Here is a 15,824-nt window from a genome sequence, read left to right as displayed (position 1 = left end):
TATTCATGGCAGTAAATGACGCCATTTTATTGGCCAAAATTATGACACACAACTGCACGACCGCCAAGTCGTGCAGATTTACAATAATTTACAGAAATGTACATTTTGAAAAAAAAGGCCAAATCACACTCTCTAATCAAAGTCAAAGTCAAAGTCAGTTTTATTTGTCAATTTTCCATATGTGCAGAAGATAACATACAGAAGATCGAAATTGCGTTTCTCTTCTGTCCAACATAAAGTGAATTGTGCAACATATAGACAACATAGAGTGCAAAAATAGTAAAAAACATGTGAACATATAGACAACATAAAGTGCATAGACAACATAAAGTGCAAAAATAGTAAAAAACATGTAAACATATAGACAACATAAATTGTGCTAGCAGCATTCAGACATGTGAGTCTGAGAGAGGACGGAGTGGGAGGATGGGGAGAGAGTTCAGCTTCCTGACAGCCTGGTGGATGAAGCTGTTGGACAGCCTGGCGGTGTGTGCCCGGAGGCTCCGGTATCTCCTCCCAGAGGGCAGGAGGCTGAAGAGACCGTGTGAGGGGTGGCAGGGGTCCCTCACAATCGAGGTCGCTTTGCGGGTGAGGCGGGTGTTGTATATGTCCTGCAGGGATGGGAGGGGGGGGAGTGAGGCACCCATGATCCTTCCAGCTGCCTTCACTATGCGCTGCAGGGCGTTCCTGCTGTGGTCTGTGCAGCTTCCACCCCACACAGTGATGCAGTTGGTCAGGATGCTCTCGATGGTGCCGCGGTAGAAGGTGCACATGATGGATGGGGGGCTCCCTGCTTTCCTCAGTTTCCGGAGGAAGTAGAGGCGCCTCTGTGCTTTCTTTGCCAGCGATGTAGTGTTTGCTGTCCACGAGAGGTCCTCACTGATTTCCACCCCCAGGAATTTGGTGCTGCTGACCTGCTCAATGTCCGCACCGTTGATGGTCAGTGGTGGGTGATGGGTGTGGCCTTTCCAGAAGTCAACAACGATCTCTTTGGTCTTGCTGTTGTTGAGCAGGAGGTTGATATTAATAAAGGCATACTTAGCTTTTGATTCCTTTGAGCTCTCTCGAAACTGTTTCTGAGACTGGAGAGAAAGAAACTAAAAGCATCTACAGTCGCTGGGTCCATCATTCGAGGCGCCAAAGTCAGAACGAGGTTGGAGGAGAAGCGTCGAAGCAGTTTGACAGGCGTCATTAAGGCTTTCAGTGTAATTTCAGCTGTTTACTACAACAGGTGTGCTTCAAAAACACGCTCTGCCAGGTCAGTGATTTGATTGGAAATATGACTTAAATCCCATTGCAATAGTTCAGATTACTACAAAGCATGGCTAGTGGCCTTAAACCCTTAAATGGTCCGCAGCCACACAAAATAATCTTGTTTTCACACCTGCAGTTGGGGTAATTTTGTTGCACGGTTCTGGACCAAACGAACAGTAATGAATACAGACTGACTGGTAACTCGCTCATGGGACAGTGTTGCCCGTTGTCACCCTCCGTCATCAGGACCCCGCAGACCAAAGCTGGCGTGCTTATGAACACGGCCTCCGCCTCCCTGAATTATTAGTAGTATAGCTTTTAAGATAATGGATGAATTGCATAACTGCTTGCATAGGTTCCTGTGTTTGGTTCGTTTGCTTTCAGACCACTAAAATGAGCCCGTTCGGAAGCAAACCATAGACCCTCCTTTTCAAGCGCTCTTGGTCCCGGTTGTCGGTCAACAACCGGGTCGGGAGGGCAAGCGAAACCGAAGCAAGCGGGTCAGGAGAGCACCATTAGCGGTGGACTCTCGCAGCGGGCCGTTCTGGATTACACAATGGAGAGAAAGAGACACAGGGATAGAAACAGTCGCCTTTTTTAGTCGAGTTATTTATTGTGCGTGTGAGAGTGAGGCAGACAGCCCTCTTCTTCAGAGGCGAAAGTAATGGAACAAGAGCGAGACGGAGACGGAGGAAGCAGATACCCACGTCAAAGCGCTCAGGTCAGTTTCCAAGGCATTCTAACAAGGCCGGCTGTCTGTTGCAGTCGAACTCGCTCTAATAGCCGGCCTGTGTCGGGTGGAACCGGCCCACGGAGATCACTCAGCGCTAAGGCTGGAAACATTGACAAGCGGAGTCCAAGTAAAAAAGGTAGAGTACTAGAGAGAAAGAGCGCTTTAATTTACAGCAATCAGAAATGCAGTTTTTGCAATCTCAACAGACTTCACACGATGTCTGCTGAGACGTAACAGGCACTTTGAAGTGGTAAACTTGTAATTGCGCACATGAGGGTGCTGGACAGACAACTTGTCGTATTTGAACAAAATAAAAACGTTCATCTGTATCTTTTCAAGTTTGAGTAGAACAGATTGTTCTGAAACTTCCGAAAAACAATTAACGAGAGAAGATGTAGTAAAACCAGTGATGGTGATGTTTTAGAAGGAGATGTTGAGTGTATGAAATGAGAAATGTGACGAGAGAAGGATTGGTAGAAACAAAAATATGAATAGATACGGTATAGATACGAGAAAGTAGGGAAAAAGACAACGAAATGTGAAAATGAAAGAACAAATAACTTGTATCCACATGTGAATTTTTCACACAGCCCGTTTCGGAACCTCTCCTTTTGTTACAGTTTCTACAAAGATCATTTAGGACATACAAATATTGAAATTATTTCCTGAATATGATAAGAAATAAATATTTTGCAAAGTTAAGTTACCAAAAGGAATATTGTTACACGGGGAGCCAATAGGATAGAGCGCAACTAACCCTGAGCGAGTCCCCGGGCCATTTGCTGTGTGTCTGGGGAAGTGGGCGGAGCATGCATTCTTCAACCAGGAGGTTGGAAGTTCGATCCCTGGTTTCGACTCTCATCAAACCCCAAGTTGTTCCCCAGACGTTTCACAAAAATCGGTCCTAAAAAGCTGAAGCTGGAGGTCTATAATTCCATGCGCGCACCTGCACGTATATGACGGCCGTGAATTAAAGTTCAAGTCGTTGCAACTATGCAAATTCACGAGAGTCAATTAAAAGAAACTGCCCAAATCACCGGCAAAGGAGGAACAAAAGTGCGAAGGCACTGGGAGCATTGAAGTACCCTACATGCTCTTCAATGTTTACGAGGGACACGGGGAAGTCTGAGCACAAGCACAGAGATGAGCCTCTCTACCTGGCTGTGATAGGAATGGAGGGTTGGGCGAGTATGAGTGAAGGAGTGTGGAGATACAAGATAGGGGAGAAGAGGATGTTTGCGGATGTTTGCCCTCAGTCAATTGAAAAGCTGTCAGGGTGCAGGTGCATACAAGCTACAAGCAAGAGATAAGAGGCAACTCTGTCTCTTTTGCCGTTTTCCTCGTCACCTCTCCGGCCCTCCGTCTCCCTCGTTATCATTTTCTCTTGACTCCACCAGCGCACCATTATCAATCAAGCTGGTAAATGGTAAAGCGGCCTGTTGAAGGAGTTCTGACCCTCAAGACACGTCAAATGCCATTTCTTGCCTCGATAGATAAGGGCGGACGTGTTTTCCTCACAGTCTCTCTCGTTCTCCCCGCACAGCTTTCCCTCTACACCGGGGATTAAACATTTTCTCATCATATAGGACTCGTCCAATTTTAAGCAAATGAATGGAATGTTGCATGAAACAAAGTATGTACATTTCCGTGAGTTGGATTAGAGCTAATGGGAAAAGCTTTAAAGAAAGTGATGAATTTGTAAGATTGAAAGGTGCTTGTAGGCCTTTTTTATTCATTTATTACCTTCGCATTGAAAACGCGGAAGGTTATGTTTTGATCGCTGTGTATTTGTATACGTGCGTGCGTGCTATTCGCATAAGTAAAAAAGTATTAAACCGAATCGCATGAAAATTGGTGGGATGATTGGTTATTATCCGGGGACCATTTGACTAGATTTTGGGATAGATCGGGTCAAAGGTCAAGGTCATGAAAAGGTCAAATCGTCTTTGAATCGCATGCAATTTAGTGGGATGATTGGTTATTATCCGGGGACCATTTGGTTAGATTTTGGGATCGATCAGGTCAAAGGTCAAGGTCAAGAAAAGGTCAACATCTTGTTTTTACCATAGCGCGGTAAATTTTTATCCAATTGGCATGCAACTAATGCCAAAATGTTCATAATTCAATGCCCAATCTTGTGATATGCAAAGGTATGCGCTCTACCGAGTGCCCGTTCTAGTTTATTTAGCTTTTGAACAGAACCAGAGTAGCTGTTTCCCCCTGTTCCAGTCGTTATGCTCAACTAAGCTTATCCCTCAATGACTCCATTCATATTGCCTGGACAGACATTAGTGGTTTCAATCTTCTCATGTAATTTGTGGGGGGGGAAAAGCCAAATAAATGCAACTCCTGAAATGGTTTCACTAGTTAGGTCTCTCCATTTGATCTTGGGTGCACAAATGCAGATGTATTTGCTTTCTGTCGGCCCGAGTTGTTCACGTACACATCCAAAGATGAATTAATGTATCTGCCGTCTTCAAAGCCCAAGCAACAACGGCAACAACGGCCACCTCCTTGACAAAAGGGCTGAGCCATGAAGACGCCTGGCCTGAGAAACGTTCACTCCCCAATGTGCAGACACTTCTTGCAGGTCTTTTACCTTTTGGTGAAAGTCAGTGGCCATTGCAGACACAATGAGAGATAAACTGAGGGTTCTTACAAGCCGCTCTCTTTTTATTTGCTCTCAGATTTTGATGCACTCATAACCTTGATTTTTATTTTAGAATAAAAACAAATTGTAATAATAATATTATCCTTGTAATGAAGAAATAATTGTTTAAATTATTATTGATGTATTTTATGTCATTGGAATGGAACCTCACTACGGAATAACTTTTTATGTGCTTTTTATATTTTCTAACTGCACTAAATGGATTCATCTTTGCAGAACATGTGATTAAATTGGACATTAAAACCCAACATTACTATTCAGTTGCTGACCTTGTGTCATGGAGTTTAAAAAATTGAAAGACACACTTGTTGTCATTTGAATACACAGCCAGGCACTGTGGAAAGAAAAGGACACACTATATTCTTACCGTGTCAAAACTAATACAACACATTAGTTAGCGATGTACAGACTTTCACTGGATTTTTTCTCCTTTCTTTTTCCTGGAGCCTTCAAGTCGGTCACAATATTGGATTCTCTATATTTTTTCTCTTCGAGCGCTGCTTCCCCTGAGATGTGAACACGATTTGCTAATTGGTTGCCTGAAACGCAGCGCAGATAGAACTACTTTGTAGTTGACAGGATAGAAGTGAAAAGGCATGGTAGGACCAACAATGCCTCATATGTACCGGTATAGCCAAAGCTATTAAGGAGAGCACAAAAACAAGCATCAGTCTAACTCTGAGAGATGCATATGGTTTAGAGGCGATAGAGGCAGCTTCCTTATCAGACTCCACACTTTGCCAGAGGCTTTTGTAGTTGCTGTTGTGTTTTGTGTCTCTTCCATTTTCCAATTCCTCCCCTTTCATGTCGCTTCTCTTCTCTTTTGTCTTGGTAAGCTGGTTCGGCGTGGTCCAGAAGTCTGAGGGCTCTGTGTTTCCGTACGCCTCGGCAGGAGATTAAAAATAATGGGCAGCACCATTAATTAAGCAACTAATCTCACTGTTTATGGTGTGTCATATTTACCACTCACAGATCCGTGGAGAACTCTCCCCCCCCCCAAAAATGTTTGCTCCCACACACGCAGAAGAAGAAATGCTTTCGCAGCATGTATGCACATGAAAAAGAAACCCCATACGTGGCTGGACGGGCTTTGCTGCTCGTTTCAGCCCCAAAAATATAAACACGCGTCCCTTTCTCCTCTCTCTCTCTCTTTCTCTCTTCCTTTCTCTCTCTCCACTTTTTGTAAGCGGCTCAGTTAATATTGTTGATTTAAAACCTCACCTTCAATTTGGTGTAGCATGTGGACAGAGCTTTACCTTTTTTTTGCCGCGGCTGAGCCAATTTTCTGCTTCAAGCGCCTTTAATAAACCGCGCAGAGCTATCGGGAGGCTTTGGCTCTCCTGATGAAGGCCATTTATTTTAAATTAAAGGAGAGTTCCTTATCTTCGGCGGGCCTCAAACGGCGAGAGAGATAAAGACGGCGAGAGAGATAAAGACGGCGAGCTTTGTGGTCGTCCTCAATGTGTTAATGCGATGAGAGAGAGAGAAATGGGGGGTAGCGTATGAAAGGGGGGCCGAGTTGGAGAGAAGACGGAGGATAAAAGTGGGAAAAGGCCGATTAAACAGGCAAGATAAACCGATGGAGGTGTTCTGATAGGTCTTTTCAAAATGGGTCTTGTCAGAAAGAGGCCCCCCCTCCCCCTTCATTCTTTGCCTCTCACCATTTTTATCTCCCTTTCTTTTTTTATATGTTTTTTCCATCCGTCTCTGTTCATTTTCCTCTTTAACCTCCATCACCCATGCTCCGAAAAAAAAAGAAGAGAGGAAAAAACGAGAACCTCAGTCATCGCGTCCATGATGCCGATGATAAAGTGTGCGCGTGCTCGTGTGGATACGGATGCGCCGTAATTGAAACGCTGGGGTCAGCTCTCCTTCATGAATCAAAGCCAGAAAAGACCCTTTTAATATGGCTTTCAATTAAAATCTGGTGTTAAACGCTCCTCACAGAGAGAGTGCGCGTGATTTGACGTTTCGGCGCGTGCAGAAGTTCGCGGTGCTTTCATGTTTACGGTGTTCTCCGAGTGTGCCCGTGTGTGCGCACGTGCGTGTATTTCTTTCCTCTACCTGCGTGGGCGTCCATAACTCGCTTGTCTCCGCTTCAATCAGTCAGAATCCATTACAGCGAGGCACCCGGGCACCCGGCCTGTCATAGTTAACAATCGCGCAGACAGGCAAAGACCAATTATAACACAGCCCACATATGAAATTAAGCACGGCTCATTCAGTCACTCCGAGCACACTTTGCTGCTGTATTTGATCACGGTGATCCTCCCCACACAATTAAGCGCGGTTTAACGCTAATTGTGTGATTTGCGACTGAGGCACGTACTCGAACCCACCGTAGGTTGTGGAACAGTTTGCTGTGGGTGAGGCTGGTAATTGTTTTCCATCTTTGTCTTGCCTCAATTAGTGTGTGCGTGTGTGTGTGTGTGTGTGTGTGTGTGTGTGTGTGTGTGTGTGTGTGTGTGTGTGTGTGTGATTTTTGGAAAGGGGGGGGGGGATTTAAAATTCTGCTAGGACTGGACACCATTTGTAATCAAACATACAGCAGTTCTTTATGATTGGTTTCACGAATTGCCTATGCTTTTATTAAGGACGAGATATTTCATTTTTGTTTAATCAGTTTCATTAACTTCATGTTTAATACTCACTCAACTTTTCTTTTTTATTAAACTCTGGTCTCCACTTTGGGCTCTTGTCGGCCTACATCAACTACCGACGGGAATATCTGGCTCTTCAGCCTCTAAATGCTCCACATTTTCAATTAAATTCAATTTAATATATATAGCCCAATATCACAAATAAAAAATTTGCCTCAGCGTGCTTGACAATCTGTACACATACGACATCCCTGAGCCAGGACCTCACATCGGATCAGGAAAAACTCCCAAAAAATAGAGAAATAAAACTTTCACGGCGGAAAAAAGGGAAGCAGCAGCTTTTGTTGCTTAAAAGCCGTTGGAAACACCACGTGAGAGTTCTGCGTGTATCTGATCCATTGTTCCTTACAACAACAACAACATAACTTACAGACACTTTAAATTGACTTTTGTTTGCCATCCCTTTTTTCCACATTCACATTTCCTCTTCCTCCGAGGAGCTGATATACGCGTTGCACAAACGGTTGTCATCGCCTTTTTTTTTTTCCTTTCTCAGACCAATAAAAATCCTCAACAAATCAGAAGTGATGTATGAGACCCTGATCCACAGTGGATTTGACGCAACTGGTCCAATGTTCAGGCTTTAGATGTTGATCCCCAGATGTGGTTTACAATTTTAAAAAGTGATTCTAGATTTTTTTTTCCCCTTCAGGCTGTTTTTTTTCCACCGCAATAATTCCATCCTTCTGTGTTTGTGTGTTTTGCAGGTCTCGCAATACCGACCCGGTGTGTCTTGGCCTGCAGGCTCAGATCTCATCTTGCTACAGGGACAATAGAGACCAGACCCTGAGGTGTTCCGACCTGGCCAAAGAATACATGCGCTGTATCAATGCTGCAAAGAAGGTGAGGGCTTCTTTCAAATCAATAGGATTTAGAGTATAAAGGTCAATGGAACAAAAAAAACAAACGTATATATTGTGTCAATCCTAGATCATACTTTAATTATGAGGATTCCTTTTTGAAGCAATATCAATAGCAACTTTGAGGAAAAAATTATAAGGATATAGTAATTAGAATAATGCTAAATATATAAAAGTGCACTTCACACGGTCCTTCAAAGAAGCAGGGCGACATTCCAATCCAGTCTGAGTAGTGTCTATTGAAGTTATCTACAGAGAGAGATGATATTTTCAGAGCAGCACACTGTCTGATGTAAAAGAAGAAATTAAATTTTTCTCGTGTTCTCACGATTATTCAGGTGAGAAGTAGGGGGAGAGTTAAATCCCCCCCCCCCCCCCCCAAAAAGAAATCAGTGTGATTGGATTTTGAGAGCTGTCGCTTTAGGTTTCAACACAGAGAAACATCTCGTCATTAAAACTGGCTTTCAGAGCGAGTGTCTGATGTAAAAGTATGAAACCCAAGTTGTTCAATGCTCCTGAAATTGTTTTCCCACTAATGCCGAAAACAACACCGTTTCAAAGGGTTTGGTGACACAAGTCCTCAGTAGCAGTTCAGCTCGTCACCATTCGCCCCCTCGGTTCTAATTTTAGGTAGTTTCCAGACACACAATCATTTAAAGTATGCGAGAACGAGAAGAAGAAAAAACAGCAGGTTATCATCGGGAAAGAAAACAAGAAATTTTTCCCCGACAACATTAATTTGAATATTTTCTGAACAGAATGAATAACTGCCAGAATTGAAGAAAAATATGAATTCCTGGGAGCGGTTCACCTGATGTCAAGTGAACCAGACAGGGTCGTCCAGTCAGACGCAGGAAATGATGTCTGCAGTCGCCTCATTAGAATTCTGGGAGAGTTTTACAGAAATCTTCCACTGTGGATTGTAAATGTGTTTATATAACCTGAGGCGTCTTTTCATGTTTATGTGCATGAGACATTTAGCATTTCTTAAGTTCGGAAAACTCAACCGTTAACCCGTGTCCTTCATCAAAGCAAGTCTTCATAGGATGCTGAGGATATAATCCATATTTTTAATTTGATCATTGTAGATGTCATTTGAGCTGCGAAGGGAGATTTGAAGTCTCCAGTGTTGTTGTGCTGTTTCACCTTGTAAACAGCACAACACAATAACAGACCGACATGCTGCCTCATCTGTGTTGTTACATTAAGCTGCGAGTTATTGGAGACTGAGACATGGAGTCCTGGAACTGACGGTTATCCGACAGGTTGAAAATATAACTGAATGCATCAATAAAATATCCGGTTAAATAATTTCGAAGGATTGTGAAAAGGAACGCACAGCTTTCTACTTTTCATTTAACATCCGATACGCTTGGAAAATAGATCAAAACCTATTTTAGTATACTCTGTATACTTCCAGCTTATTTTGCTTTAAGACTTTTTACCGTTTTAGTAAAATTACAAAATAAAACTAATTAATTCATTCTGCAAACAGTATTATTTTTTTGAATTTGCTTCTAATTTTGACTTTTTTAATGATGGTGCTCCAAGAGACAAAGCAGCAAACTGCATGACAAGTGATCTGGAAGGTGATCTGGGTCGTTTTCTGACGCATTGGTAATTTAGTTGATGTTGTTATCTCTTCATCCATCCGAGTCAAGAAATCCTCCTTTTTCTCCTCTCCTTTGTCACTTTTTCAAAAAATATTTTTTTCATCCGTGGTGAAACTAAGTTTAAAAACCTCTGCTCACGCATGCACTCAGAAACGTCTAGCCTTTGTACTTTTTGCTTTTAGCGTTTCACATTCCTAAATTGGATCCACTGCTGTATTATTCAAAAGCAAAGACGAGCTCCTCTGCTCAAGCGTGTGCATCGCTGCAGCAGTTTGAAGTTACACATTCACAGGAAGCTGGGAGTTGGAGTTGGAGGCAGAGTGCTGGAAGCTCGCCCTTCCAGAGCTTGTACCGTGGAGGCATCTGAAGGTGTAGCTGCTAATCATGCACCCGGACAGTGAATCACTGCCTCATGGTGCTCTCTGCTACGTCCCTTCTGCGTTGCTCAGGGGCAATGAGGCTTCCCTCTGGCATACAGTAATACTGTGTGTGTGTGTGTGTGTGTGCGTGTGTGTGCGCACTTTCAGTCGCATACGTAGCTTCGTGTCTGTCTTGTATGACACCCATTAGGTGCTTATATACGTACAGCTAAAGCTACGTTTGTTTTCTTGTATTTCTACACTTATGAGAGGTTGTGTGTGTGTTTGTGTGTGCGCACGTGTGTACGTGTGAGAGATGGGATATCTTCTTCATCATATCAGATGGTGTGAGATAACGAGGAGGGAAGGGAAGACTCTTTGAAGGCTGTCTTTAAAGAGCACAGTGGATAATACACAATGTCTTACTGTGTGTGTGTGTGTGTGTGTGTGTGTGTGTGTGTGTGCGTGTGTGTGCGCACTTTCAGTCGCATACGTAGCTTCGTGTCTGTCTTGTATGACACCCATTAGGTGCTTATATACGTACAGCTAAAGCTACGTTTGTTTTCTTGTATTTCTACACTTTTGAGAGGTTGTGTGTGTGTTTGTGTGCGCGCACGTGTGTACGTGTGAGAGATGGGATATCTTCTTCATCATATCAGATGGTGTGAGATAACGAGGAGGGAAGGGAAGACTCTTTGAAGGCTGTCTTTAAAGAGCACAGTGGATAATACACAATGTCTTACTGTGTGTGTGTGTGTGTGTGTGTGTGTGTGTGTGTGGTGTGTGTGTGCAGTCTGCTTTAACCTTACAGATCAAGGTGTTGCCTGCTGATTAGCCCCAGAGGCATCTCCCTGACTTTAGCCCAAGATGAAAGTGTATAAAGTTCTTCTTCCATTATGTGTCTTTAGAAACTGTCACTATTTGGTTATCACTGACGTCTTGTGGGGGTGGAGTGTGAACTGACTGTGATAAGAAGAAAAAAACCTAAGAATACCGTATGTCAAACTCACCATGTTGAACTTGAAAGACAAAATAACCTTGTACAGCCAGCAGACTTTATTAAATATGGATGGAATTGCCTTAAAATTAAATGTTCAATTATCATACAAGGACATTATTTCCGATAAGTGTAGCTTTCTAATTACGATAGTATTGACAATGTTTTTTTTAACCGAGTCAAATCTGATAAAGAGAAAGCACAATTAAGTCCGGAGGGGAAAATACTTCAGTGCCGTTGTATTGCGTCATGGTGACCTCTTGTCCCTTTCGTCTGCTCGCAAACAACAGAAAAGTGCCCCAAATCTGCTGCGTAGTGGGATGCACCGCCAACACGGCAAAGAACCCACAACTGAGTGTGTATATGCTGCCAAAATTAAAAAATAAGGCTTCAGTCTAGGGACGCTCCGATCTTAAAATCGGTACTCGTATCGGCTGATACGATAGATCTGATACCAGTATTTAACATACTTTAATAAATTTTTTATGTTTAAGTTAACAGCAGGCTTGACTTTGTTACATTTAGTTTGGCAACATTAGGAAAGCAAATTAAACATAGGTAGCAAATTGTTATTAATGTAAATATGGGTATACATATACCAGATCAGCCTGTTGTCAGCGATACTGATCGAGCCGTTTGAGTCCGTATTGGACACCATTATTGGTATTGGTGCATCTCTACCAGTAAGACGTGAGGCTTCAGCAGGAAGCATTGGGAAACTCCTGACACCCAGTATGGAGATTATATATTATATATGCTGCACACATTGCGTCCGCAGTGTCAGATTTAAGATATGTTTGTGAGTAAAGCTAAAGACTTTTGACCGTTTGCAACTTGGGTTGTAGTTGAATTTTTAAACATCGGAAAGCTATGCAAAAAAAAGAGAAAGGAGGAAAATAAATGTTTTAATTAATAATTATTAATGAATAAGTAATTGATTTGTCATTTTTATTAGGTTGTTCAGTTAGCTTAATAGCTTATTGTGTGCTTAAGTTTGAATCCAGCTTCTGACTTTTAGAGCATCCTACCTTTTACTTTTTCTTTCCGTGTTGTATAACAGAAATGCAGCAACATTTTTTTATTAAATTTGATAATAAAAAATAAATAAATGTTTGAGTCCCTCAAACCTTGGGGGAATACTTTCTAGTTCTTTATAATGCATATTTAAATGAGTGCATCATAAAGATAGTCAGTGTGCTTTGAGCCAGGGGAACATTTGTTTACATATCTGTTTTCATCTTATTCGCAATATGTTTTCTGTATTATCAATTTAAGTGTTTATCCCTTCAAAAGAATGGTCCTACCGCTTATTTAATTAATCAACATTTAGAATGAAATGGAAAGCATCTGTTTGGAGAATGCAAACAAATGATCTCTTTTCATTCCTGAGCTTCAAAATGAGCAAGCGATGCTTTTATTGGGACTAAATGTGGTCCAGTTTTTTATTTTATTTATTTAATTGTTTTGTGTTCCCAGACTCGACAGAAGCGACTGTGATGTGTTTTGATCAGCGTCACAGCGGTTCAGCGGGCAAGCCTGCAGAGCGCAGACGCCCTCCTGCTGGGTTACGCCAATGTCTTTTATGCACGCTTGTGTACATGCGCGTGTGTCCGATGGCAAATGAGGGGAGGACCCCACTGAGCCCGCCGCGACCGAGCAGACGACTGCTAGTCATTATCCTCTCGGAGGCGGGGCCTGACGTGGGCAACGCCACATGTAACACACACACACACACCGTCCAGACGCTCAGTGGGATTCTCCAGTCATTTGTCTGCACTCTCAGATGTGAGCGTGCGCGCGCACACACACACACACACACACACACATATACATACAGATGCACGCAAGCAAGCACTGTCTATATGCCCAGTAGGATTCTGCAGTAATTTATCGCCAATCGCGGAGAAAAGCCTGGCTCTGATGCTCATCTGATGGAAGAAGAGAGAGAATCGGTGACAGCGGGGTATAAAGACAGATTTGGGGAAACGATGGAGAAAACACCTGAAGCAGACACAGCAGGAGAAAGATTAACAGGGAGTAAAAAACGGCACGAGAGATTTAGGGAAACAGACGAGTGTGACAGCACAGACGTATACTGTATGTGGATCTGACCAGCTGTAAAGTTGAGACCTTAGGAACTTTAAACGCTGTTATTTTCCCCTTCAGCATGGCCAACTACTAAGGCACATACATATACATATACACACACCGATGCATATATATATATCCAATGCCCTGCTGTGGAGTACAGACGACCTGCCAGGCTTTGGGGTCTAATACCAATGGAGTGACTCCTAAAGTTAAAAGCAAACCAAGAGAAAAGAGCCGGGTAGTGATTGAAAAGCAGGTTGATTGAAAATGAGATTTGAAAATATCTGTATTTGATAAGAGTGAGCCTGAATAGTCGACAATTCAACCTGGCAAAAATGAAAGAATGGACCTCCATGTAATAGATTACATGTCTTTTAGCCGACGCTTTTATCCAAAGCGACTTACAATCATGTTACGTTACATTCATATACCGTGGACACAGCTACAGGGAGCAACTCAGAGTTAATTAGAGGGCTGCAACTAACGATTATTTTAATAATCGATTAATCTGTTGATACATTGTTTACGATTAGTCGATGAATGGGATTAAAAAAAACAACAACATTCATATTCAACCCTTTATTAAAAAACAGAACTGACAACGCTTTGCACGCCCGACTATTTGTGGTTTAATCACGTCATTCGTGCCGGTTAGGGGGCGTGGCTTATCTCCGTTACAGTTTTTGCCTATTGCTTACACACGTTTTACTAAATTTGGCTCATTGTGTCAAAACTCTACACACAAGCAAAGAAGACACCACACTGGGAAATAAACCATTCACATCTATGTCAAATTGAAACTCTGCTATCAAAACCTGGGCTGCTCTTGTCCATCCTGTACAACTGCATCATGAAGTGCATCTAAATCTGTCCTTCTGTACACATTACATCTATTGCACCTGTCCATCCTGGAGAGGGATCCTCCTCTGTTGCTCTCCTGAAGGTTTCTTCCCTTTTTTTCCCCCTGAAGGGTTATTTGGGAGTTTTTCCTGGTCCGATGCAAGGTTTTGGGGCAGGGATGTCTGTGTACAGATTGTAAAGCACTCCGAGACAAATTTGTAATTTGTGAAATTGGGCTATACAAATAAACTGAATTGAATTGAATCTATAAATGTGATTATGTGTTGCGCATTGTAGGGACCCAGTTTGGCATGATTGTGCAGTAGCCCTCGAAGACTCATGGCAGCACACAATGTGATGTTTCCCCCGCGCGTCCCCGTTGTCTGTTTTTGCTAAGGTTGAATCCAGCCTCGTAAATACATTCATGCGGCTGGGCAGCTCCATCCATGTCCAAGATTCTCTGTAACAAAATGTTTTGTAGCTGGCTGATTGGTGTTCAGTTTTGTAAGTAAGTGTTTTCAGGTGTGTGTCTATGTCTTTTCAATTAACCAATGTGTGTTGTATTTTGAATAGAGGTGTTTTCCCAATGGTACCCTGAGATTTCATTTTTGAACTAAGTGTCTTATGTATGAAATAGTGTGGAGTGTCTAGGAGCAAGTGTGTTGCAGAAAGGAGCAAGTGTGTTACAGAATTGCAACTAAAGTGCAAAGCAGCGCTTTTGTTTAAGGTATGGTTACACTTTGTTTAAGGTATAGTAACAACACCTTCAAGTTATGTTACTTTGGTTTAAGCATGTGTCTATAGTGTTCAAGCAACGGACAAAAACTGTAATTTGCTCCGTGGAAACGGTCATCATTTCCGCCATCCACCACGAAAGAACTAACCACTAGTTCTGCTTTATACTTGTCGTGGTAGAGCAGCAGCAGCCAGTTAGATTCACCAACGGCATGACGTCAGTGATGACGAGCGTAGCGTCTCAATGCTGATTCCATTCAATTCAGTTTATTATCACAAATTACAAATTTGCCTCAGAGGTTTACAGTTTGTACACATACGGCATCCCTGTCCCGGGACCTCACGGATCAGGAAAAACTCCCAAAAAATTGGAAAAAAACTTTCACAGGGAAAAAAGGGAAGAAACCTTCAGGAGAGCAACAGAGGAGTCTCCACAAGTAGCCCTGCATTTAGAGCACAGCTCTCTAGTGGGGCATTATGGTACTGCAAGCTCCTTAAGATATGATGGAGCATCACCAATCAAGGCTTCTTAGGTGAGGAGAAGAATTGTAAATGTGATTCTTGATTTTACGGGGCACCAGTGCAGAGCAGCTAGTGCAGGAGTGATGTGATCTCTTTTCTTAGTTTGGCTTTTGCAACGCAGCATTATGGTCTTTCCTCTACCTCCGCTCTGCTCTTTTTTTTGTTCCATCGCTCTGAGTTCAACCCAACTTTTTTCATACTCAAACATCTCCGCCATTTATTGAGTTCCGTAATAATTGCGCGACGCAACGAATCGTTGATGAAAATCGTTGCCAACTATTTTAATAATAGATTTTAAAAATCTATTTTTATCGATTCGTTGTTGCTGCCCTAATTAGGTGTCTTGCTCAAGGACACATCGACTAGGGCGGGGATTGAACAGCCAAATCCCCTGATTGAAAGACAGACCTGCTAACCACTGACCCACTGACACTTATGTATTAATCACATAAGAATGTAGCACCACCAGAGGCTGGATTTATTTATTGT

The 15,824-nt window shown here is 42.6% G+C and overlaps 1 protein-coding gene across 4 annotated transcripts in view; it reads left to right on the top strand.

Moving 5' to 3' along the window:
• Positions 1 to 15,824, top strand: part of chchd6a (coiled-coil-helix-coiled-coil-helix domain containing 6a) — an 84,256-nt gene that overhangs the window by 52,201 nt on the left and 16,231 nt on the right. For all 4 annotated transcript variants that reach the window (XR_008832796.1, XR_008832797.1, XM_056422679.1 and 1 more), the window contains one exon: positions 8,026 to 8,161. Coding sequence is in view for 2 of the 4 variants with exons in the window: in XM_056422679.1 (XP_056278654.1) it covers positions 8,026 to 8,161 (136 nt within the window). In the remaining 2 variants the exon portion in view is untranslated. The remainder of the gene's footprint in view (positions 1 to 8,025; positions 8,162 to 15,824) is intronic.

Source organism: Pseudoliparis swirei, chromosome 9 (genome assembly GCF_029220125.1).
Source record: "Pseudoliparis swirei isolate HS2019 ecotype Mariana Trench chromosome 9, NWPU_hadal_v1, whole genome shotgun sequence".
In the NCBI taxonomy this organism is placed as follows: domain Eukaryota; kingdom Metazoa; phylum Chordata; class Actinopteri; order Perciformes; family Liparidae; genus Pseudoliparis; species Pseudoliparis swirei.
Note: the sequence above shows the minus strand (reverse complement) of the source record. Positions and strands in the feature narration are given on the sequence as shown.